This window comes from Papio anubis, chromosome 1 (genome assembly GCF_008728515.1).
Source record: "Papio anubis isolate 15944 chromosome 1, Panubis1.0, whole genome shotgun sequence".
NCBI lineage: Eukaryota > Metazoa > Chordata > Mammalia > Primates > Cercopithecidae > Papio > Papio anubis.
The window spans coordinates 1685912-1711836 of record NC_044976.1 but is presented as its reverse complement, the minus strand read 5'-3'; the positions used below and the strand labels follow the sequence as shown (position 1 = coordinate 1711836).

The 25925-nt window shown below is 55.7% G+C and overlaps 1 protein-coding gene across 2 annotated transcripts in view; it reads left to right on the top strand.

Moving 5' to 3' along the window:
* MMEL1 (membrane metalloendopeptidase like 1) overlaps nt 1-25925 on the top strand; it is a 43809-nt gene that overhangs the window by 16065 nt on the left and 1819 nt on the right. Inside the window, exons 3-20 of one of the 2 annotated variants that reach the window (XM_003891002.5) lie at nt 5698-5775; nt 6564-6623; nt 8351-8512; nt 8763-8843; nt 11413-11508; nt 12105-12223; nt 12844-12909; nt 14411-14545; nt 14718-14807; nt 19949-20085; nt 20432-20525; nt 22042-22170; nt 22633-22731; nt 23348-23431; nt 23815-23918; nt 24243-24301; nt 24752-24871; nt 25699-25832. In XM_003891002.5, the coding sequence (XP_003891051.4) occupies nt 5698-5775; nt 6564-6623; nt 8351-8512; nt 8763-8843; nt 11413-11508; nt 12105-12223; nt 12844-12909; nt 14411-14545; nt 14718-14807; nt 19949-20085; nt 20432-20525; nt 22042-22170; nt 22633-22731; nt 23348-23431; nt 23815-23918; nt 24243-24301; nt 24752-24871; nt 25699-25832 (1847 nt within the window). The remainder of the gene's footprint in view (nt 1-5697; nt 5776-6563; nt 6624-8350; nt 8513-8762; nt 8844-11412; nt 11509-12104; nt 12224-12843; nt 12910-14410; nt 14546-14717; nt 14808-19948; nt 20086-20431; nt 20526-22041; nt 22171-22632; nt 22732-23347; nt 23432-23814; nt 23919-24242; nt 24302-24751; nt 24872-25698; nt 25833-25925) is intronic. The other variant, XM_021935279.2, reaches the window with a different exon arrangement.

Below are 25925 nucleotides of genomic sequence, written 5' to 3'. Positions count from 1 at the left end.
ATCATATTTTAATATTAGGGTAAGACTTTGTTTCTTTTCAGCCATTGTGTCAAAAGGATCTCACTGTTTCTGCCTTTTCTCTTAGAAGAACAGAGACGTCAAATGGCAGTATGGGGTCTGGAGGTCTAAACCCTTTCACTCCTCCCAGGAAAGTGACCTTGGGTGTATGATCTTGCCTCCCCAACAGTTTTCCCAAGAAAAGTAGAGATGAAGTAGAGATGGGGAACCTTACAAGCTTCTTTTTTTTTTTTTTTTTGAGATAGAGTCTTGCTGTGTCGCTCAGCTCACTGCAACCTCCACCCACCACGTTCAAGCGATTCTCCCACCTCAGCCTCCCGAGTAGCTGGGATTACAGACATGCACCGCCATGCCCAGCTAATTTTTGAATTTTTAGTAGAGACAGGGTTTTGCCATGATGGCCTGGCCGGTCTCAAACTCCTGGCCTCAAGTGATCTGCCCGCCTTGTGATGATTAAATGAGACACTGTAAGTTAAGGGATGACGTGGTAAAAACATGCCTAGCTCATCTAACTCAGGTTTTTTTGTTTGTTTGTGTTTTTTGTTTTGTTTTGTTTTGTTTTTAAGATGGAGTCTCACTCTGTCACCCAGGCTGGAGTGCAGTGGTGCAATCTCAGCTCACTGCAAGCTCCGCCTCCCGGGTTAATGCCATTCTCCTGCCTCAGCCTCCCAAGCAGCTGGGGCTACAGGCACTTGCCACCACGCCCAGCTAATTTTTTTATTTATTTTTTATTTTATTTTATTTTATTTTTTGTATTTTTAGTAGAGATGGGGTTTCACCATGTTAGCCAGGATGGTCTCAATCTCCTGACCTCGTGATCCACCCACCTCGGCCTCCCAAAGTGCTGGGATTACAGGCATGAGCCACCGCGCCTGGCCTAACTCAGTTTTGAAAGTGTTGCTCAGGAGCCCACTCCATCCTCAGGCAGCCCTTGATCTGCATCATCTGGTGAATTTCCCTGGGGTGGATTTCCCCCAGCAACAAGGCTATGGGAAATCCTATGTTGGGAATGCAGCGGGGGCAGTAGAGGCAGGATGCAGGCATGAAGGAGGCACAAACTCGACTCTTCAGTTGTCCTAATTTGTTCTGGATACATCTGACTAGATGGGAAGCAAATGACTCAGAGGCACTGTTTGTGTCCAGGTCTCCCATCACACTTTGCTCCCTTTACCCTCCCTCAGGCTCCTCATTCCTGCCCACCAATCTGGTCTTCCCACTGGTTTCGCATCCCTTCTGAGTGAAGACCTTCCAGCATTTGTTACAGTGCACATCCGGTAGAGACAAATGCTCTTGGCTTTGGTCTAAAATGTCTTTATTTCACTTTCACTTTTGAAATTTATTTTTGCTGGATATAGAACTCTAAGCTGATAGTATATTATTGTGTTTTTCAAGCACTTAAAGAGCTCATTCCATCATCTTCTGGCCTTCATTCTTTCTGATGAGAAGTCACCATCATTCTTACGGTTATTCCCCTGAATATAATGTGTCTTTTTTTTCCCCAACTGCTTTTTTTTTTTTTTTTTTTTGAGTTAGGGTCTCACTCTGTTGCCCACGCTGGAGTTCAGTGGCATAGTCACAGCTTACTGGAACATCCCCCCTCCCAGACTCAAGTGATCTTCCCACCTCAGCCTCCCAAATAGCTGGAACCATAGGTGTCCACCATTGTGCTCAGCTAATTTTTGTTTTGTAATTTTTTTATAGAGGTGAAGTTTCTCCATGTTGCCCAGGCTGGTCTCAAACTCCTGGACTCAAGCAATCCACCTACCTCAGCCTCCCAAAGTGCTGGGATTCAAGCATGAGCCACCATGCCCAGCCCCACTGACTGCCTGAATGTGTCTTGAAATTAGTAATTCTGAATTTCTCTTTATCTTTAGTCCTCCACAGTTTGACTACGATGCCTCTGGGTATGATTTTCTTTGTATTTGCCCAGTTTGGGATACACTACCCTTCTTGGGGTAGATTTATATCTTTTGCCAACCTTAAATATTTCTTGGTCAGTATCTCTTCAAAGATTGTTCTCTGGGTCTCTAGTTACATATATGTTAAGCCATTTAACATTGTCCTACAGGTCTGAGATTTTCTGTTCAGGTTTCCTTCAGTAATATTTCAAACATTTAGAACAATTTTAGATTTACAGAAGCATTGCAAAATAGTACAGAAATTCCTATATACCCCACCCTTAGTCTCCCCTATTATGAACATCTTTCACTAGCACACAATACATTTGCCACAAGTAATGAACCAACAGTGATAATATTACTATTAACTAAAGTTCATATTCAATTCAGATTTCCCTGTTTCTCCTCATGTCTTCTTACTGTCCCAGGGTCATACCCAGAACACCACATCTTCTCAAGCTACTCTTGGCTGTCATGGTTTCTCAGACTTTCTTTGTTTTCTCGTTTGTGTTTTTGTTTCTTATGATCTTGACAGTCTTGAGGGTTACTGATGAAGTGGAATGACCCTCAGTTGGAATTAGCCTAATGGTTTTCTCATGATTAGACTGGGGTAACACATGCTGCAGAGGAAGGCCACAGGTCACAGGTACACACTTTCAATGACTTGACTTATCACTGTGATGTTAACCTTAATTGCCTGGCTGGAGGTAATGTCTGGTTTCTGCACCGAAAGTTACTTTTTTCCCTTTTTTTCATAGTGCAGTCTTTGAAAAGAAGTCACTGTGTGCAGCTCACACCTGAAGAGTGGGGAGTTATGTTCCACATCCTTAGAGGCAGAGTATTTGGATTTCTTCTGTATGAGAGATTTGTCTGTTCTCCCTCATTTATTTATTTACTCAACAATTTGTGGATATTTTTTCATACTTGGCATTATAATCCACTACTATATTGCATTGCTCAAATTGTTCCAACCCTGGCTATTGGGAGTTGTCAGTTGCTTCTATGACCCTCTGCTGTATCCCCATTATCATGAATTTGGGGTGAGTTTTTTGGGGGGAGCACTTTCTTACTTTTTGACACTTCAGCATGCTCCAAGCTCATCTTGTATGTTTCCTACCCCAGTTGTATAATCAACCATTTTTCTAAGGAGCCCTGGCTTATTTTATTGGATAATGGTTTCAAAAACCAAGAGCTTCTAGGATAATGTGGTATCTGAAAAACAAACAGAAACCAAGAGCTGGGTCCTATTCGTTGCTTATTGCTACTCCTTGGTTGGTGTTGCTTCTAGTCTAGCTCACCTGGCAGAGCAAAGGAATATGTATGTATACTTGAACCCATCTAGATACTCATGTCTATAAATATTTATATGTGCAACCATCTGCATCTGTATTAAGCTAAAAATGAGTTCACACTGATGTCTCCAGCTCTACTTCACCACCACATAAACCATTCTAACTTCCTTCCTTTCCTTGTCTGTAACTTCTCACTGCAACAGCAATAAGCCCAGCCACCTACTATCCACTTTTGCCATTCCAATATACATGTGTAGTGGTTTCAGAATTAAGTTGGGATCCCATGAAGGACAAACTTTATCAACTAGAGTACAGCGCTTACGTACAGCTTCCTTTGCTTTTAATCTCATAGACTCTACTCATTTCTAAAGTTACTTAGGTCAACACTTTATTCCCCTATCCGTTTCAGTGAGATTGTTTTACACATTTGTCTTGAGTCTTATTCTGCATTTCATCCTGGGATTCCCCTGACAGTCTAAATGATTTTTTAAATTTGCATACAATAAGGTTTACTCTTCGTGCTATAAAGTTCTACAGGTTTTGACAAATGCATTCACTATTTACCATCGCAGTATTGTACAGAATAGTCACCATTCACAATCACAGTATTGTACAGAATAGTTTCACTGCCAAATGCGTTCACCATTTGTCACTTTTTGCCCCCAAGAGTCCCTTGTTCTTCACCTGTTCAACCTTTTCAACATCCATTTTCCCGAACTCCTGGCAACCACTGTTTAACATCTCTCCTCTCTAAAGGTTTGTTTTTCCAGAATGTCACGTAATTGGAATCAGACAGTATGGAGCTCATAGCCTTTTTGTTTGTCTGTTTGTTTGTTTTTGTTTTTGAGGCAGAGTCTCAATCTGTCTCCCAGGCTGGAGTGCAGTGATGCAATCTCAACTCACTGCAGCCTCAACCTCCCAGGCTCAAGCAGTCCTCCCACCTCAGCCTCCCAAGTAGCTGGAACTGCTGACATGTGCCACCATGCTTGAATGATGCTTGCCTGCCTTGCCTGGCGTGTCTGCCCCTCCTCATGCTTTGACTCCAGAGGCAGAGCAGCCACAGGCCTCTCCTCTCCTCTCCTCTCCTGGGAAGGCCTCATTCCTCCCTGGAATTTGACTCATGCTGATTTCTCCATGTCCTCAGCTCTCGTGGGTTTCCAAAAGTGCCCATGCTGTAGCTTCTCCAGCTTGTTCTCCTGGCTAGGGTGGGGGCCACAGTCAATTTCAACTTTCTGCATCCTAATCAGAAGCAGAAAGCCCTTGCCCTCCTTGTCACCACTTTGGTCGGAGGTGATGTCCTTCGAATCCACCCTTTTGCTGAGGTGCAGTCCTCTGGAGTCCACAGTCCAATCTGTGGTCCATAGGCTCTGGGTTACTGCAATTGGCAAACCCCACAGAGCAGCCATGTCTTCCACTCACACTCACCGCCTCCTTTCCTTTGCTGGCCTGGGGGGTTCCTTTGCTCTGAAGCTCAGCCTTGCCCTTCAGCACTTTGCCTTGATGTGTGCAGGATGCAGCACTTTCTCCCTGTTTCCACTGGGCAATGGGCTCCTTGAGGCCTGGGCCCTGTTGGGCTCACATGTGAACTCCAGTGCCCAGCATCTGACCTGGCTCAGTCATCATCCAATGTTGGGTTAATGGCTTTTTGAATGGCCAGACCCCCAAGGACCTGATATTTTTGTGGCTTCTAACACGCTCTCTGCAGTCTCTGCCCAGGGCTAGGCCAGGTTCCAGGCCTAACAACAGCCCTGACCTGAATGAGCCCTGTTCCTTCCTTCTACTCAGTCCTCTGTGTGCCTCACTGCTGGGGAAATTCGGCCCCAAGCCAGTTCTGAGGGTAGCCAGGCCTGGCTTGTCATCTCTCTGGACCTGCGGTCCCCTCTTCTGTCCACCCCACCCTCCTCTCCCACACCTCTCTCCAGGCAGTTGGCAGCCATCCCAGGAGCCCCTGATGCTGACCAGGCAGGCCCCTCACAGCAGTCAGTGGAGGGATGGAGGGAGGGTGGCTTGGCACTTTCAGCGGACAGTGAGGGTGGAGGGGCGGGGGACAAGGGTCATTAGTCAGCAGGAAGTCACCCTCTCTGAAAGGGCCCTGTCCCTCTAAATGAGCCTGCCCTATGGGACTCCAGGAGCGTGCCACCTTGTGTGGGCCTGGCCAGGGTCAGGAAGATCCTGAGGCAGAGGAGGCTGTCGGGAAGAGAAAGGGCCCATCTCAGGACCCCTCTAGGCCCTGGTACATCCGGGATCTTGGGATGCGTGGAGGGAGAATTAAAGGGTGGGGCTGGCGAGGCAGGACACACAGAGAAGCAGGCCCTGCAGTGAACTCTGTGGATCTCCTGTCTCGCTGCCCTGGGGACCAGCCCTCACTACAGAGGTAGGGCTGCAGCACCCAGCACTGTGGGAAAATGCCGTGCTGCCCTAGGGAGGCCCCCAGCACCCCAGAGAGATGCAGGCAGGAGGCTGCAGCTGAGCGCTGTGTTTCTTCCCAGGGAAGCAGCTGTCATCCCTTGCTAGCCGGCTGGGCTTCTTACAGGAGGAGAGGACCTTTGTAAAACGAAAATCCCGAGGTAGCCTTTGCCTTCCCTTCCAAAACAGCCCCAGGCAGGTGGGTGCAGGCCTCCCAAGGTGGGGGGACTCCGTGGAGGGGCAGAGGCTGGGTTCTGCCCAACCCTCACATGCCGAAGGAGGGCCATGGGGAGAGGACAGAGGCGGGGACCTCAGCCGGGTGCACCTGCTGAACGCAGGAGGCTTGCTGGGCACTGTGGATGCTCCGCCCCAGCTCCTGCATGACCTCGGCACATTCAATTTCACCGGCTGGCACAGGGGTGGGGCAGGTTGGGGCAGGGCATGCAGAGAGGGGCAGCAAGGCAGGCTGCCTGGAGGAGCTGGCCCTGGCAGCAGGTGAGAGTGGGCTGGGCAGAAGGCAGGAGGGCAAAATGGCTGGCTTCAGCCCTTGGGGCCTGGAGCGGCTGTGGGGGTCCATGGAGGCAGAGAGTGTAAAGGGGCTCCCAGGTCCCTGCAGGGGTCAAGGACAAACGAAGCTCACTATCACTGAAGGCCTCAAGCCTGAGCCACCTGGGGAAGACTTGGGCAGCCAGGCTGGACAACCCATGGGGGTGGAAGATGGGGTGGAGGGCCACACCCCAATGACCCACACCAAGCCTATGCCCTGGTTACCCTGGCCTTGCCCTACTGGCTTCAGCCCATGCTCCACCCACCCTCACCTTGCCCCACCCACCCCAGTCTATGCCCAGCCCCAAGCCACACCCACCAGACCTTGCCCCGCCCACACCCACTCCAATCCTGCCCCACCCTCTCTGTGGCTCCCCGTGTTCAGGCTGCTCCTTGTCCGCAGGGATCCCAGAGACCCAAGAGGTGAGCGAGGTCTGCACTACCCCTGGCTGCGTGATGGCAGGTAAGCCTGGCCCCCTTGCCGTCCACAGCCTGCCCAAGGGCTGGGGGCTTCCGGCTGACACTGACACAGGCCCCCCCCAAGGCCCAGGGGAGCAACTCCAAGAAAGGGCCCTTAGAGCTGGGTGGGCCGGACTCGCTGTGGAGTGGGGGGAGCTGGTGTTCTGCTGGCATCCGCTGGGCCCCCAGTCCCCAGCCTCCAGCAGCCAGGCCCTGCAGCAACAGCCATCCCGCCCCAAGAACCCAGCGGCTTTTGTCCACATTTATAGAAAGAAAGGTTCAATGAATAGCCCCACTTTCTTGCCTCAAATTTTCAACCAGGAATTTGTCTTAAAATTGGGAGTCAGGTACCACTATTTGCAGATGACAAAAACTGTTAACATGCTGTGAAAGCACCAATAGTGGAGAAGCTCTGGACTGTGACTCTTCTGCCCGTGTTGGGGGCCGGGGGGCCTGTGGTCGCGCCTTCTGTGAGGTCCCCAGTCCCAGAGGTGGAGTGGCCAAGACCAACTGGGACAGAATTTGAGGGGGCCGGGCACGGTGGTTCTCACCTGTAATCCCAGCACTTAGGGAGGTGGGCAGATCACAGGTCAGGAGATCGAGACCATCCTGGCTGACACAGTGAAACACTGTCTCTACTAAAAATACAAAAAAATTAGCAGGGCGTAGTGGCAGGCACCTGTAGTCCCAGCTACTCGGGAGGCTGAGGCAGGAGAATGGCGTGAACCCAGGAGGTGGAGCTTGCAGTGAGCCGAGATCGCGCCACTGCACTCCAGCCTGGGCGACAGAGCAAGACTCGATCAAAAAAAAAAAGAATTTGAGGGACGGTCTTGGGTCAGGGGTGCAGCCCAGCTACTCCAGTTGAAAGCTTTCAGTGGAAAGCCTGGGGCTCCCCTGTCCACTGCACATTCGGAGTTGCTGGGGCAAAGCCAGCCCCTCTGGGAGAATATAAACCCCCATGGTGGAGAGAGTTGCCCCTCCCTCTGGGGACCAAACACACTGACGTGTAAGGGGGCAGGGGGCAGAGTCGGGACAGAAAGGCCCTGGTCGACAGCCAGGACCTGGGCCCAGCTCACAGGGCAGGTCCACCAGCTGAGCACCTCCTGTGAGCCGGCACCGTCTCAGCCATCGCCTCGGCCTGCGAGTCAGAGTGCTGGTGTTCCCAGATTCACAGACAAGGAAATGAGTCTCGGAGGGTTGGGGCTCAAGGTCGTAATAAGTGAAAACCCAGCCAACTCATGCCGGAATTCCCAGCAACTCTGGAGGCCGAGGTGGGCCACCTGAGCCCAGGAGTTCCAGACCAGCCTGGGCAACACAGAGAGACCCTGTCTCTACAAATAAATGTGTTTTGAAAAGCATTCAGGCGAGGTGGCACACATCTGTGATCCCAGCTACTCGGGAGGCTGAGGTGGGAGGATCGTTTAAGCCCAGAAGTGCAAGGCTGCAGTGAGCTGTGATCACGCCACTGCACTCCAGCCTGGGCCACAGAGTGAGACCCTGTCTCCAAAAATAAATAAGTGAAAACCCTAGCACTGAATCCAGGTTGGGGGATTCCCTCTCTGCAGCTCAGAGAGGGTGGTTAACTCTCCCAGGGCACACAGCTGCAACTGGATGGACAGCAGCCCCTTCCCGAGGGACCAGGCTGCCTCTTGGACCGGAAGGCAGGCTTCTGGACTGTCCACAACTCTCTCTGTCTCCCCTCTCCCTGCTCCACGCCATGGGGACGAGCAGCCGCCAGGATCCTCCAGAACATGGACCCGACCACGGAACCATGTAACGACTTCTACCAGTTTGCGTGCGGAGGCTGGCTGCGGCGTCACGTGATCCCCGAGACCAACTCAAGATACAGCATCTTTGACGTCCTCCGCGATGAGCTGGAGGTCATCCTCAAAGGTGGCAGAGCATGGCCAGGGGACCAGCGGGGTGACACCGAACAGGACGGCACTGGGCCAGGAGTTGGTCCTGGCTGTGTCTCGCCCCTGTTTCTGCTTCCTTCTTGGTCCGGTGGGCACGGAGGAGAGGGAATAAAGACCAGCAGCTGGAGGGCCGCCTCTTGCCGAGCGCTGCAGGGGGGTGTGGGGACCTGTGACCTGGCCCCCACAGCCTCGTCAGGCCTCTGTCCAACCTTTTCCTGTGCCCACAGCGGTGCTGGAGAATTCGACTGCCAAGGACCGGCCGGCTGTGGAGAAGGCCAGGACGCTGTACCGCTCCTGCATGAACCAGAGTGAGTGGGGGCTGCCAGGAAGGGGCCGAGGCGGGGGACGGGGGCGGGCTGCCCCTGCCAGAGCCTAGCACAGCCCCAGGACTCCATGGCTGCCCCTAGGGCCGGAGTGGGTGCCTTCGGGACTCATGCCAGAGGGTCTGTGTGCTGTGTCCTGCTCCCAGTCACGGGGTCCAGGCTCACAGTAATGCCAGCTGCCCTGCGGCCTCACTCACACCCCAGCCCCAGCACAGACCACATGTTCCAGGCTGCAGGAAGACTGTGTGTGTGTGTATTATATGTATATGAGTATGTGTATTATACATTGTATACATGTGTATTATACATGTATACATGTATTGTATACAATACATGTGTATACTCATGTGTATTATGAGTGCATATTATACATTTATGTGCGTATATGTGTGTTGTGTGTATATGTAGGCATGCACATTGTGTGTGTTTATGTGTGTGTGTGTGTGTATATATGTGTATGTGCACATGCATGCATCTGTGTATATGTGTATATGTGATTTGTGCATGTGTACATGTGGGTACATGTGTTGTGTGTGTATGTATGTATGTATATTGTTATGTATATGTGTATATGTATGCATGCAGTGTGTATATATGTGTGTGCATTATGTGTGCACGTGTGTTATGTGCACATCACATGTGTATTGTGTATAGTGTATAAGTGTATTATGTGCATATGCATGTATGTGTATACATATATATTCTATGGGTGTGTTGTGTGTGCATGTATGTGTGTATTGTGTGTGTGTATTATATACATATGTGCTGTGTGTACTTGTGTACATGTGTATATGTGTGTATGTATATGTATATATGTGTATGTGTGTATGTGTGTACGTGTTGTGTGTGCATTTTATATGTGTGTCATATGTGTGTGTGCATGTGGATGTATGTGGATGTGTGTATGTGTATATGTGTATGTGTGTATATGTGTATATGTGTGTATGTGTGTATATGTGTATATGTGTATGTGTGTATATGTGTATATGTGTATGTGTGTATATGTGTTACGTGTGTTTTCTATGTATGTGTCATATGTGCATGTGTGTGCATGTAGATGGATGTGGATGTGGATGTGTATATGTGTATGTGGGTATATGTGTTTTGTGTATATTGTATACATGTGTCATGTGTGTGTGGATGTGGATGTATGTGGATGCATGTGGATGTATGTGGATGTATGTGTGTGGTGTGGGGCAGATTATCCATGTTTCAGTTCCCATTAAAGGAATTCACGTGCTTGGAGCACCCCCGGCCCAGCACCGTTTAACTCCTCCACTTGGGGGTCTGCAGGCCCAGCCTGTGGTTGTGGCTGCGTAGAGACAGCTCCTCCACTGAGCACCAGGGTTCAGGGCTGGCTGTTTTCCCCAGGGGGTCTCGTGGAGCCTCCGCCTGACAGTGGAACTCGCTGGGACCCTGGCTTTAGGGGGCGTCTCCATGAGACCCCTGCTTGGGTGCACTGGGCTTGTCTCCTCCCCACGGAAACTGAAGGCTGGGCCCCCAGTCTGGGCAATACCCGCAGCTGCAGACAACTTCCTGTGTCCTCACCTTTACTTAATTTTTGGCCTGAGAGGCTGAATACACAAAGGGCAGGGGCCAGACCATGTGGAAAACCGGAACGCGACTCCGGACCTGCAGCCCAGCCCGGAACCCATCCCTTCATCCTCAGTGGGCAGCCCAGGAGGTCAGACGGCACCCTCACGGCATCCGGCCCCAAACAGCCGGGGCCTGCCTCGTCCCTGGCAGCCTCCCCTGGAATGTCTGTCCCTGCTTCCAGCGGAGGACCCGAGCCAAGCCCGGAGGAGTCCAGCCTCTAGTGAGCCCACCACAGCGTCCCCAGGCCAGCGGCCCCCACTCGGCCCACCTGGGCCTCCCCTCTTCCACTAGGAAGCCCTGCCGCTCCTTGCAGACCTTTGACCTGACAGTGCGCCTGCCATGCTGTGCCAGCCCCAAAGCCTTCGCTTTGCCCTCTGGGTGGTCTTCACTGATTCCCACAGTGACTCTCTCCGTGTCCCCACCTTTACTTAATCTTCCACTGCAGGGCTCCTGAGCTGCTGGTCGGGGACCCACCATGCTGAGCTGAGACACAGGACACACACAGGCCCCAGGGCTCCCCTGCCTCCCCCACACCCCCTCCCAGCCCACCCGGCACCCACCGCCGCTGCCTGAGTCCTCGCCGAGGCTTGGCCTGCGCCCAGAGCCTCCACTCCTCTCCCAGGCTCCTCGCTTGCTGGCCGGCTCCCAGGTCCCAGGGGCTCCCTCCCACCATCCTCTTTGTCCCTCGGGGCTCATGCGCTTTTCTCAGCCCCCAGGTCTCCTTTCACGCCCGTATCCAGCCTCAGCCTCCGCCTCCAGCGCTGCAAAGCTGCCAGGATGCTGCTCTGTGAGGGGAGGGTGCAGGTGTAAAGGCCCAGGCTGGGAGGCCGCCTCTCGCCGAGCACTGCAGGGGGTGTGGGGACCTGTGACACCGGCCAACAGTGCCCCCCCACAGCTCTGTGTCGTGGCACGTGAGCCACAGGGAGGCTGGGAAAGTGACCACTGCCTCCCTCCTCAGGTGTGATAGAGAAGCGAGGCTCTCAGCCCCTGCTGGACATCTTGGAGGTGGTGGGAGGCTGGCCGGTGGCCATGGACAGGTGGAACGAGACTGTAGGTAAGGCCGGGCCTGGTGGCAGCCTCACAGACAAACGGAACAGGACCAGGGCCAGGACTCCTTCGGCCCGAGACTTTCCAGGAGGGGACCCCACCCCCACCCCCAGCTGCCTGCTCTCAGGAGCCCCAAGAGGCCCAACCCAGCCAGGGCAACCTCGGGGTCCTGGGAGGTGGTTTAGGCTCCATGCTGGGGAGTTGGTGCCCTATAGCCAGTCCCATTCAGCCCTGCAGAGGGACGCCCCTCCTCAGCCCCTAGGAGCACTTGACGCTCAGGCCCCAGCCAGGCCCCGGCCCCAGGGTTCCCCACTCTAAGCATGCGCTCCATTCCCCTGGGGGCAGGAGTGACGCCCCACGTGGCTGGCAGCCCTGACGACCCCATGCTGTGCCCAACCCCCTCCCGTCACCTGGGGGCCCGCCTGTGGCTCCTGGGCTGTTAGGGAAAGTGTCTCCCGTATTCCCCAGTCCCTAAGGCGCACAGGTGAGCTCCCCACCCTATGGCCCCCTAGTTCCTAGCTCCAGAGGCCAGATTCACTGACAAGGGGCCGGGCTGGGACCCCAGGGCCCACCAGTCTCCAGAGCGGGGCGCTGCCTCCCCAGGACTCAAGTGGGAGCTGGAGCGGCAGCTGGCACTGATGAACTCACAGTTCAACAGGCGCGTCCTCATCGACCTCTTCATCTGGAACGATGACCAGAACTCCAGCCGGCACATCATCTACGTACGAGCTGCGCCGGTGGGCAGGGGTAGGCAGGGTCCCCGAGCCTGGCTGGGGGCTCTCGCAGCACAGCAGGAGGACAGGCCAGGCGGTCAGGGAGTTCCGGGGTCTCCTGGGGCCTGGGCTCCTGGCTCCTGTCCACGTCCATGGGCCCAGGTACGAGCTGCTGCTGCTGGAGTTTCTGTTGGGCCTCCTGGCCGAGCTGGTGGCCACAGCAGAACCCGGCTCTGGTCAGAGGGGCAGGGCTCCTGAACAGCACGGCTGGAACCAGGGCAGGAGGCCTGACCTCAGGGAACCACTGCTGGCCACAGGCTGGAGGCCAAAGAGAAACACACGAAACAAATACACGCCCCACTCTGGGGGAGCCGCGGGTGCTGCGAGGCCCAGAGCAGCCTGAACTGTTGCCCCCCACCCCCGCCACCCTCTCCAGTCCAGCCCAGCACCCCACCATCACTCAGGGCAGGGCCTGGGCTCCCGGGTCCAGCACGAGCTCTGCCACCAGCTCCTGGGCAGAGCATGTGTCCACGGGGCACAGTCCTGGGGGGAGGAGGCTGCTGCCTGCCTCAGCCAGGCTGTGGGGACTCCGGGCCCCTTGCCCAGGGTCACACCTTCTGTGTTTCCAGATAGACCAGCCCACCTTGGGCATGCCCTCCCGAGAGTACTACTTCAACGGTGGCAGCAACCGGAAGGTGGGTGGGTCCTCACCACAATGCCAGACGACCCCAAGACACCCCCTCGCCCCCTACCCCGTGGCCTGGCCCTCCTGTAGCCCACCTGGCTTTCCCTCCCCAAAGCTGGTGTTATGAGCACCTGTGGAGGTTGAGCCTGGCACTGAGGGCGGGGGGTGCAGACGCAACCCATTGCTTGCCACCATCCTGGGGGGACGTTGCCTCAACACCCGGGCCAGGCCCGGGGACAAACTCAGCTCAGCAGCAGCCCTGTGGGGCAGAACTGCCCTCCCCGTCCCGTCATACAGAACCAGGCCCCGCGCCTGCTCCACCTCCCCTGTCCCGTCATACAGAACCAGGCCCCGCGCCTGCTCCACCTCCCCCGTCCCGTCATACAGAACCAGGCCCCGCGCCTGCTCCACCTCCCCCGTCCCGTCATACAGAGCCAGGCTCCGCCGCACCAGATTGCTGGGAGGGCCCCTGGAGATCTGAGCGCAGGCAGCCAGGCCCCGCGCCTGCTCCACCTCAAGGGGCTGTCAACAGAGGAGAGCGATGAGGACCCCCACTGTGGACGAGGGGACCTTGAGGCCGGCAGGCCCAGGGCTAGCCCGGGGTGCAGGGAAGGGTGGGGAAGGACAGGGAGCAGGTGAGGAGGGCACAGACATCCAGGCACCAGGGCAGAGGTGAATAGGCATGAGGCATGAATGCCCCAGAGGGCCAGACACAATCCAGGGGGCCTCCTGGTGAAGGTGGGCTATGAGCTAGACTTTGAAGGATGACCAAACCCAGAGGAAGGGCCATGTGGCCAAAGGTGGGCAGTGGTGCTGAGAGAACCAGGCCAGAGCAGGAGGGACTGGAGCATCTCAAAAGCGCCATGTATGGCCATGTGTTCAGACCAGGCAGCTGTGGGCTGAGCCTGGCCAGGGCAGTGGCCTGCACTGGGGAAGCCCTGCCCAGCGTGAAGAAGGCAGCTCCCTGAGGAGCAAGCTTCCTCAGGATCCAACTCCTGACCCTCAGGCCAGGGAGCACCTGGGTAGGGAGGCCCCAATTAGCCCTGGCACCCACCACCCCAGCACCCACAGCCCTGGCACCCACAGCCCCAGCAGGCCCAAATTAGCCCTGGCACCCCCAACCCTGGCACCCACCACCCTGGCACCCACAGCCCCAGCACCCACAGCCCCGGCAGGGCCAAATTAGCCCTGGCACCCCCAACACCAGCACCCACCACCCCAGCACCCACAGCCCTGGCACCCACCCTGTGCCAACTCTTATAGGCAGCCACACAGTTTAAGCCCTGAGCAGTCCCACAGAGTAGGTCCCCTGTCCAGAGGCTCGGGCACAGGTCATGCATCTGAGATGCTCCCACTCGGCACTCTGTGTGCCCGAGAGCCTGCTGGTCAAGGTGGGTGGACGCACGTCAGGGGCTGCCCCGTGTCCTACGCCCACCCCACCCCCACAGAGAGCTCTCTGGGGGTCATGGTGGCCAAGGTCATCCAGCCCCGCCCGGCGTCCTTTGGCCCAGGTGCGGGAAGCCTACCTGCAGTTCATGGTGTCAGTGGCCACGATGCTGCGGGAGGACGCAAACCTGCCCAGGGACAGCCACCTGGTGCAGGAGGACATGGCACAGGTACTGGAGCTGGAGACGCAGCTGGCCAAGGTAAGGAGGCCGGGGTGGGCAGGAGCGGGCAGGGAGTGGGCTGGGAGCCCCAGATGGCGTGGCTGGCCAAGGTGAGGGGGTCCGGGGTGGGCCGGTAGCAGGCAGGGAGTGAGCTGGGAGCTCGAGGGGGCTTCCTGGCCACCCACCTGTGTGACCGCTCTCCCCGGCGCAGGCCACGGTGCCCCAGGAGGAGAGGCACGACGTCATCGCCCTGTACCACCGGATGAGCCTGGAGGAGCTGCAAAGCCAGTTTGACCTGAAGGTGAGGCCACACCACACAGGAAGCCGGCACTGGCCGGGCGGAGACTCGTGGGGGACATGGAAGTGACCCTCTGAGAGGGCACCCTGCCTTGCATTTAAGCTCAGAAACATTCCCTATCCCCGAGCAGGGAGACCCTGTATCTGATCACTCAAACCTGCTGCAGAGCAGCACCAGCCTGATTTCTAATGTCACGGGGATAACAGTGCCAACTGTGCCGTCCTGGAACAGAGTCACCCATCGGTGCGGTGCTGTGATGGCCCCGGTCTTCTGAGCAGGAAACGGAGGCCTCAGGGGGCTGCTGATGTGTGGGGTGTGCAGGGCCCCACCCAGGGCTCTCAGACCCCAAGTCTGGCTCAGAACCTTAGCAGGGTGCTGCCTCCCAGTCCTGCCTGCCCTGAGGGTAGCAGCTCCCCCTGGCCACACCTTCAGGTGCTCCCCTCCCCAGTGCCCAGGCCAGGCACTGCCCTGTGCATTGAGGTGGGAGCTAGAGAGGAGCAGCCCAGCCTGGGAAGGGACAAGTTCCCCACTCCTTCCACCGACTCTCACCCTGCTGGAGCAGCCGGCCTTCTCAAGGGCCTCCTCCCCAAGGAGGCGCAGGTGTGCAGCTTTGGCAAAGGGCACCCAAGTCAGCGAGGGAGGGCAAGGGCAGAAGGGGGTCCAAAGCCCCTGCCCCCTCAACCAGGGGATGTCCCTGAGTGTCTGGAGCCACAGCTCTTCCCAAGGGCAAGATAGAGAGACTCTGGGGAGAGCCTCGCCCCAGGGCACCTAGTGCCCTGGAAGGCTGGTGGTCTCTAGATCGGTGCTGGTCTCCAGGGCTGGCCTGCAGGGACACACCTTCCCCAACACCCCGCCGCCCCTCACGCCCAGAACACACGCAGTGGGGCCAGGCTCCATTCTGGCCCTGGGCTTTATCCCCTTCCCAGACAAAGGCCTGTCTCGATCGAGGTTCCAGTGCGGGAGAGGGACAGGAAAGCAGAGTGACCTCTAAACGTATCAGAAAGACAGAAACGGGGCATGGAAGCGGCCCGCTGAGAGGGCACCTTGCCTCACGTTTATCCCCGAGCAGGGAGACCCTGTATTTGATCACCCAAACTTGGTGAGGATGAGCTCAGCCAGGACAGCAGACAGGAGGGAAAGCCTTGCAGAGAACCAAGGGCCATGGCTGTCTGGGGCCAGCGTGTCTCACACAGCAATTCCCAAGGGTCTGGGGCAGGGACTCCCGGCTAGTGAGTGCCAGGCCTAGAGAGAGATGGAGTAGGAAGTAAAGCGGGGCGCACCGTGTCTGACCTTGGGGGCCACTTTAAAGTCTCAGACTCTGCCCAGGAAGGGTGGGGGTACGACAGGACGTGACCTAGTTCACAAGTAAGAGTGAGTGAAGGGGACGGGGCAGGTGGCAGAGAAGCCAATCAGAGGCTGCCACACAGCCTGGGTAAGAGATGGCAGCTCTGTCAAGTGGGCTGCCCGTGGTGGATTGATTTCGGAGGTGGAGCCAACAGGGTTTGCAAACGGACTAAATATGGAAGTGAGAGATCTCAGACGGCCTGAGGTTGCGGTGGAGACATCACAATGGCAGGTTCAGGGGAGCGTCCAGGAGCCCAGGGTTTGGGGACATTTAGTTTACAATGCGTTTATGATGTTCAGAATTGCCCCAAAGTGAACACATCCACACAACCACCTCTCAGATCCTCAGATCAAGACTTACATGACCACTGACATCTCAGAAGCCCCCACATGCCCCTGCCTAGCCCCTGTGCACGCCTCCTTCCCTGGAGAAGATGATCCTGACTTCTCCCTGGAGGGAGGCCGGTCCCCGACGTGGCCTCTCGATTGCTGAGTGGCCTCTGACTCTAAGAACATGTGACAACTCGGGTCCCACTGTGCTGTCTCTGGGCCTCTTCTGAGTGACGCTGTCGTGCCCATGCCTGTGTGTGCCTGTGGCAGGCAAGTGGGTGGGAGTGGAATTGCTGGGTCGAAGCACACGCATCTGTTCAACAGTAACAGGCATCGTCTTTCCCCAGAGTCATCCAGGGATGTGCGCTCCCCAACAGCGGCTGGTGCCACATGCTCGCCCGTGCTGGGTGGTGTCCGTCCTCACCTTAGCCATTTGTGCACCTGTGTAGTGGGGTTTCATCTGGGTTCAACGTGACTTTCCCCAAGGGCAGATAAGGTTAAACGCCATCTCCTGTCAACTGGGCAATGTCGTTCCCTTTTGTGGAACATCTGTTCGAGTCTTGCCCGTTTGTTCTATCGGGCGATCTTTCTCTTATTGCTTCTTGGAGTTACCTATTTTAGATGTGACTCCTTGGTCAGCTTATGTGTACAAATGTTCTCCGCACTGGGCAGCTTTGCTTTTTTACTCTCATGAGGGTTTCTTTGTTTTGAAGGAGGCTATTAAATGGTCCAATTTATTGACTTAGCAAACGTGTGCAGATCTCTTCTTCGTGGTTAATATTCTTTGTGTTCTGCTAAAGAACTCTTTGCCTACCCTCAAGGTTGCTTAGGTCTACAATCTACTTTGAGTTGACTTTTTTAATGAGCAGTGAGATGTAGGAATTGTTTCTTTCTTATGGATTTCCAGTCAATCAGCACCATTTATTAAAAAGAGCCCCCTGTGAGTCCCTGGTCTTGGTGCTTTCTGTGTTATAAATCAGGTGTCCCTGTGTGTCTTTGTGTGGGCCCATATGTGTATTTCTGGACTCTCTTCTGCCCCACTGGTCTCTTTACCCAAGTGATAACCCCTACCCCCTCACTCCTTCAGCTTTATAATGTCTTGGTAGTCAGTAGAGTACGTATGTCAACTTTGTTCTTCAAGAGTGTCTTGATAATTCTCAGTCCTTTGCATATTCATATAAAACTTAAAATCAGCCTGCCATTTGCATACACACACACACACAAAGAGAAAACCCTGCTAGAAATTTGATAGGGATCACTTTGAATATCTGTATCAATTTGGGGAAGACTTTGCAATGCCGAGTCTTCCAATCCATGAACATGGTATATGCTTCCGTTTATGCTTCAGTTTTTCTTAATAACTTTTAAAACTTTCAATGTCAAGTTCTTATACATATTTTATTAGATATATTCCAGGTGTTTGGTTTTCTACTATAAATAGAATCATTTTGAAGTTATCTTATTTGTTGCTGACATATGGCAATACTGACTTTGTAAATATGCAATCTTAATGCACTTATTAATTCTGGTTGTTTATTTGTAGAATAAACAAAATCGTATCATTTGTGAAAAACAACAGGGGGCTTGGGTTTTTTGTTTTTGTTTTTGTTTTTGTTTGAGACAGGGTCTCACTCTGTCACACAGACTGGAGTGAAGTGGCACAGTCATGGCTCACTGCAGCCTTGACCTCCTGGGCTCAAGCCTCCTGAGTAGCTGGGACCACAGGAATTCACCACCACCATGCCTTGGCTGATTTTTTGTTTTGTTTTTTGTTTTTCAGAAACAGGGTTTCTCTATGTTGGCCAGGCTGGTCTTGAACTCCTACACTCAAGTGGTCCTCCCGCCCTGGCCTCCCAAAGTGCTGGGATTATAGGCATGCGCCACTGCGCCTGGTCCAGTTTTATTTATTCTCTTTCAGTTCTTACTGGCTTTATTTCATGATAGTAGACATTAGAAGAAAAGCACATACATTCTTACCATTAAATTTTATGTTTGGCTGGGCACAGTGGCTCACACCTATAATCCCAGCACTTTGGGAGGCCAAGGCAGGTGGATCACCTGAGGTCAGGAGCTTGAGACCAGCCCGGCCAACATGGTGAAACCCTGTTTCTACTAAAAATAAAGAAACTAGCTAGGTGTGGTAGCACATGCCTGTAATCTCAGCTACTAGGAAGGCTGAGGCAGGAGAATTGCTTGAACCCAGGGGGCGGAGTTTGCAGTGACCTGAGATCACGCTGCTGCACTCCAGCCTGGGCAACAAAGCGAGACTCTGTCTCAAAAATAAATTTAAAAAAAAAGTTACGTTTGCTATGGAGTTTTGTTGCTGCTGCTTCATACATTTCCTTTATCAGATTATATAACTTTCCTTCTATTTTTCTTTTTTCTTTCTTTCTTTCTTTTTTTTTTTTTTTTTATTTGAGACAGAGTCTTGCTCTGTCACACAGGCTGGAGTGCAGTGAAGCAATCTCAGCTCACTGTAACCTCTGCCTCCCAGGTTCAAGCAATTCTCCTGCCTCAGTCTCCCAAGTAGCTGGGACTACAGGCGTGTGCCACCATGCCCAGCTAATTTCTGTATTTTTAGTAGACACAGGGTTTTGCCATGTTGGCCAGACAGATCTTGAACTCCTGGCCTCAGGTGATCCACCCACCTCAGTCTTCCAAAGTGTTGGGATTACAGGCGTGAGCCACTGTGGCTGGCCCCTTCTATTTTTATTTGCCAAGCGTTTTTATTATGAACAGATAGCAGATTTTATCAAATGCCTTTTCTGCACCTGTTGAAATGATTATGTGACTTTCCTCCTTTATTCAGTTATCGTAGTGGATTAAAATGATTTGATTTTCAAATGTTATGCCGAACTCGTATTCCTTGAATAAATCTAATTCAGCTGTGAGGTATTATGGCATTTTGTACAAGTATGGCTAGGTTCTATTTGCTAATATTTTGCTTAGAACTTTTGTATCTATGACATAAATGAGACTGGCTTATTATTTTCTCTGCTTATAATATCCTATTTTGGTCCTCATAAATCAAGCTGAAAAGCATTTTCTCGTCTCTGGAAAGTTTTAGTAAGATTGGCAGTTTTCCTTAAATGTCAGATAGAATCCACTGGTGAAGCCAGATGGGTCTGGAAATTTCTTTTTGAAAATTTTTTAAATGAAAGATTCCATTTATTTAACCTAGAAGACTATTCATATTTTCTATTTCTCTTTTTGTTGTTTTTGCTAAGTTGTGTTTTTCTAGGAACTTGCCTGTTATACTTAGGCTTTCACATATATCTGCATGATCGCTTGGGTTTTTACAGCTGTAGGCTCTGTAATAATGTCACCCACCCTTTCCTGATTCTGATTACCTGCACGTTCTCTCTTATTCCTTGAACATTCTTCAATGGGGGCTGGGTTTCTTAGGTTCGCAGGAACTGTTTCTCCCTCTCTCTCTCTCCCTCTTTTCTCCCCACTTCCTCTATCCACAGGGATTTAACTGGACTCTGTTCATACAAACTGTGCTATCCTCTGTCAAAATCAAGCTGCTGCCAGATGAGGAAGTGGTGGTCTATGGCATCCCCTACCTGCAGAACCTTGAAAACATCATCGACACCTACTCAGCCAGGTGAGGCCCAGGGAGGGTCTCCAAAGGCCTCAGCATCTTTGCCCCTGCTCTCCCATCCTCCCCAACACAGCTTCTGCTCCCAGGAGGGGACCCTATGAAGCATCTGCCCTGAGGGGTGTGGGACATGATGGGTTAAGCTTTAGTGACCAGTGGAGCCTTACATTAAAGATGTGTCACATCCCAAGCACCCGGGGCAGATGGGCTGGATCTTGGAGAAGGTTTTCTCCAGCACCCGTAACTCTCTGTTTGGGGTGGAACGTGCTGGCCAAGGGCCCTAGGCCATATCTCCTCCCTTGCAAAGACCTCTCACCTGTTCTTCCCCTCACCCTCTACCTTCTGCCCCCAGGACCATACAGAACTACCTGGTCTGGCGTCTGGTGCTGGACCGCATTGGCAGCCTAAGCCAGAGATTCAAGGACACACGAGTGAACTACCGAAAGGTGAGCCCCTGCCCCACCCGGAGCCTGGCCCGGCACTCATTCATTCAGGCCACGATGCTGAGCATAAGCTGTGGGCAAGTACTGAGGTCCACACCAGGGTCACAGCCATGGACGAGGCAGGGCGAGGCGCCTACCCTGGTCAACCATGAGAGTCAACAAGGCAGAACGCAGCTCTGCCAAAACCACAGAGCATGATGTGGTGCGGAGGCAGGGAGGGACGAGGGCAGGGAGCGTTGCTCCGGGGAGGTGACATTTGAGACCTTAAAGGCCTGAAGAGAAGGCAGGGTGATTTCCCGAGAGAAGAAATAGCCAGTGCCAGTGCAGAGGCCAGAGGCAGGAGCAGGCAGGGGCCAGGGGGCCAGACCCGGGGTCAGCAGGGGACAGGAAGGAGAAGAGGGCAGGGAGGGAGGTGAGGTGACTGCAGCTGTGGGCCACAGCAGCCGGTTTGGGTTGTACTCCCTGTCTGAAAACCGCCAGGGTGCTAAGAGCAGAGACTCGGTCAGCTTTCCTGCTCTGTAGTCACTGTGGCTGCTCCCGGCTGGGGTGAGGGTGGAGACAGGGAACCGCAGGGAGGCCCTAGGGGGATTCTGGCTGTTCTGGAGACAGTGAGCTGAGTAGGGGGCAGTGTCAGCATGGAGGCCAATGTGGTCACCCAGGTGAGGTGACGGGTTTGGCCAGGGTGGTGGCAGACAGACAGACGCAGAGGAGGTATTGACCGCAGCAGCTGAGGGATTGGGTACAGGGGCTAAGGGCAGAGGGGAGTCGGGACTCTCAAGACCTTTGCTGGAGTAATGAGAGGGACAGAGGCCCCCACTGCAATGGGGAGACTGAGGCAGAGGCAAACTGGGGGCAAGTCAAGCCTCCTGGTGCCATGGGGGCTCAGAGACATCTGTGAGACAAGCGTCAGTGGGGCACTGAGTCTAGGAGCTTCTGGGGAGGCAGAAAGGGCTGCCTCCCTTTCCTAGGGGGCAGGAGGTCCTGCAGCCCAGAAGGTGTGGCAGGACGCTGGGCAGAGTGCTCCCTGGGCTTGCCTGAGTCTGGGGTCCATAGTCTCGTGCCCCTGTGTCCCTGGGGACAGATGAGCAAGTGTTCTCACAGCTGCTTCAACAATGGGGAGACCAGGGCCCTGGGAGCTGGTGGCTGAGAGGCACGTGGTCCCAGGCCTTGCTCTGGGTTCAGAGCCATCCCAGTGCCTTGGGACTGGGGCTGGAGTCCTGGAGAGCAGAGTCCAGCCAGACAGCCAGGACAGGGACTGGGGAGGAACCCCCCAGCTCCCCAGGGTAAAGGCCCAGCTCTCAGTCGGGGGAGGTCCCCCAATCACAAGGGCATGCCCATCCTCCCTCTGCCACTGCAGCACCCAGAGGCAAGGCTGAGACCATCCCATGCCCCCTGCTGGCCCCGGGGCACCCTGAGTCTGAGGATAGTTGGGTCTGCTCACCCCATAAGCCCAGGGCCCCATGCCAGGCTTGGCGAGGCTGACATGGGGGCTGGTGGGATGAACGGGTGGCCCCACCAGGCACTGTTCGGCACGATGGTGGAGGAGGTACGCTGGCGTGAGTGTGTGGGCTACGTCAACAGCAATATGGAGAACGCCGTGGGCTCCCTCTACGTCAGGGAGGCGTTCCCTGGAGACAGCAAGAGCATGGTGGGCACCCCTCATCCATGGCCCACCTGGGGCCAGCCTTCCGCAGGGACGCTGAGCCTCCCTGCCCTGGGACTCCCACCCTGCCCAGGCCTAGAGGCCCCTGGGAGAGCCACACCTGCCCCAGCGCACCAGACAGAGGGAGGCCAAGGGAAGCTGTGCCCGCCCCCATGCCCTTGACCCCAGCCGACCATCGGGCCCCACTCCTGGGCCCTGCAGGTTCAGCTGGGAAAGGCACAGGTGGTACCAGGCCCATGAGGACCCACAGCCCAGCAGGGAGGACCCTGAAGTTGGGTGGTCATCTCGTCCCCCCAGCAGCCCCACACCTCACCCGAGAGGCCCACAGCTGGGCAGCCCAGGGCCTTGCCCCGGCAAGGCTCAGACCAGACCTCCCCAAAGCCCTTGAAGGCTGGTCATCTGCCCTCCAGATAAGTCTGGGACACGAAGGCCATGCCTGCTTCCCAGGTCAGAGAACTCATTCACAAGGTGCGGGCAGTGTTTGTGGAGACGCTGGACGAGCTGGGCTGGATGGACGAGGAGTCCAAGAAGAAGGCGCAGGAGAAGGTACATGGCTCGCAGAGGCCGGGGCAGCCCCGACTGGATCTGGGCACGGGCAGCACTGCCCTGACAAAGCCACCTGACAGCCCCCATGGGGAGAAGGCAGCCCCGGGAGGCACAGACAGGACCACTCGTCCACCGTGGAGCTGAGGAAAAGCAGGCAGGGGTGGGAAGCTAGGCCTGGGACATCCACAGTGCCCCCCAGGAGCCAGCGGGGGTAGCAGTGGCCTCGGGAGTGAGGGTCAGACCCACCAGAAGCCCCTCTGGACCCAAGTGACAGACGGCAGCCAAGTGACCCCTCCAGGGCCCCTGCCCCCACCCAGGCCCCTGGCGGGCTGTTGGGCTGTAGGTCAGGTGGGCAGAGCCAGGCCCCTGATGGGCTTTTGGGTTCTAGGTCAGGTAGGCGGAGCCTTCAATGCTCTGTCCCCATTAAACCTCCTCAGAGACTGCAAGGTGAGAGCCAAGTCCCGGAGCCCCCCAGTCCCTCACCCACAGGACAGGGATAGCACAGCCAGGATGCCCTGGGCCGACCCCTCCCACAGTGGGGCACTCACTGACCAGCCCCAGGGCTGACCCCATACGCAGTGGGGCACCCACTGACCAGTCCCTCCTCCCCACTCAGGCCATGAGCATCCGGGAGCAGATCGGCCACCCTGACTACATCCTGGAGGAGACGGACAGGCGCCTGGACGAGGAGTACTCCAATGTACGCCCCTCACCCCAGCCTTAAACCGCCCCCTACACCGTGGACATGGGCCCTGATTTCCTGGGGGGGTCCTCTGTGCCAAGCCCTGCGCCCTCCTCCTGGATACTAACATAGCTATCCTCACCAAGCCCTAGGGTGGTGGCTCCAGCACTACCCTCAGTGTACAGATGGGGAAACTGAAGCTTGGAGGGATGAGGGACTTGCTCAGAGTCACATAAATGCTCACAGCCAGGGCTGCCCCACCCACCTGCACCCACAGCCGATTGTCCACGTGCAGACGCCTGGCGAGGCTTGAAGTCCTTCCCCAACCACCCGAGACCTCTCCCCTTGCCCCTCTGAGGGCCCAGCCCGAGCACCTGGCAGTGACTGCACCTCTCCCATAGCTGAACTTCTCAGAGGACCTGTATTTTGAGAACAGTCTGCAGAACCTCAAGGTGGGCGCCCAGCGGAGCCTCAGGAAGCTTCGGGAAAAGGTGGACCCAAATCTGTGAGTGGCATCGCTGGCACGGCATGGGGGGCCCACGGAGTGGCCAGGAAGGCATACAGGGTTACCTGCCAGGCGGGGAGACAATGCATGGCTGGAGTCCAGTGCCAGCTCAGGGGGACAGTCACTGGGCCCATCTTCACCCTCTGCTTTCTGGGGCCCAAGTCGCCTCCTCCTCAGGGACCCCAGGAAGGAACCAGATATTGGGATAGGCCTCGGCCCCTCCTCTGGTGTGGCCGGGTTGGGCTGTGGTCCACCGAGGCAGAGAGAGCCCAGAGGGAGGGTCCCCGGAGAGGTGGCTCCCAGAGACCGGCTTGTCTATCACAGCTGGATCATCGGGGCGGCGGTGGTCAATGCGTTCTACTCCCCAAACAGAAACCAGATTGGTAAGTTCCTCCCCCTCCCCGCCCGCCCAAGCCTTTTGGTGCCAGAGTTGAAGGGGCGGCTTGCAGCCCCCTGCCCATCCCTTCCTCCTGGGGGCACCCCAGCCTGTTCTCGGAACGCTCTCCTACATCACCCCTTGCTGCCCCATGGGGAACATTCGCTCCCATGCCCATCAGGGGCTCAGGGAGGGACTTGGCAGGCGGCATGGAGCCTTTCCTGCGGACAGAACAGGATGGTGGGAGGAGGCCGGACTGAGGTCCTGGGTCTGCCAGGCATGAGCCCGCCCAGCCTCTGAACCTCCCTGTCCTCATCTGTAAATTGAGGGGGTCCTGACCTCTGCCTGCCTGTCTGTGGGATCAAGTGTGAGAACTCCTGGCGGTGCCATCCCTGAGCCTGGCACACAGGAGATGCATCTGCTCACAGTTTATTCTTTGTCCCACCCTTGGGGACAGTGTTCCCTGCCGGGATCCTCCAGCCCCCCTTCTTCAGCAAGGAGCAGCCACAAGCCTTGAACTTCGGAGGCATTGGGATGGTGATCGGGCACGAGATCACGCACGGCTTTGACGACAATGGTGAGGGGCTGCCCCTCCAACCACACACGCCCTCCCCTCTCCGCAGAGAAGCAGCCGGGAAGGGGCCTGGGGGCGCTCCATGCAACCAACCCCTTCGTGGTTTCAGTGGGGACACCGAGGCCAGGTCCTCAGGGAGCTGTGGGGGCCGAGCAGGCCTTGAATGCCAGGCTGGGGCCCTGTCTGGGGGCACTGACACCCAGCATGGCGGAGGGGACCCAGGGACTCCAGCCCATGACCCTGACTCCACCTGGCACTGGGCACTTCCCTCCCACGGCCTGTGACATGGGGATGACGACACCGCCCAGCACAGCAGTGAAGCCCAGATCCCAGCCTGGGGAGCCTCTCCAGGCGGCCGGCATTCTCCGCCAGGGGAATGTGCCACCCCCGCCATGGCCATGCTGACCTCTGCCCCTTGGTGGGGACTGCCCTGCCTGGGACAGGGGCCCCGGCTGGTTTTCCCCTGTGGCTCGGCCATCGGGACATTCCATGGGCAACCCTGTGTCCCCGGGGACCACGTGCTCCCCTCACCTGGGGTTTACAGTTTGGGCATCACAAGAGGAGCCCTTAAACCATGATGCCTCCGAGACCACAGGACCCAGACACTAGGCCCTAGCCTCAGGGGGTGGCATGGGAGACCACTGAAGCCCTCCCTCTCTGGGGGCTGTGTAGCCCCAGACAGCTGCTGCTCTTTGGAGCCCGTGCCTGCTCAGACCATAGGCTCTCCGTACTGGGGCTGGCTGCAGGAGGGGCCAGGCACAGTGGTTGCTGTGGGGCTGAGCATAGTGCAGCCAGGGGCATGTGGGCAGCCCTCCTCTGCCCCTGCCCAGGCCGGAACTTCGACAAGAACGGCAACATGATGGATTGGTGGAGTAACTTCTCCACCCAGCACTTCCGGGAGCAGTCAGAGTGCATGATCTACCAGTACAGCAACTACTCCTGGGACCTGGCGGACGAACAGAACGTGAGCACTGCCACCAGCACCGAGGCTGCAGGGGGACCGGATCCCCAGCCCCGGCCCTGAGGGAGAGGGGAGTCCGGGCAGGGGCTGCCCCAG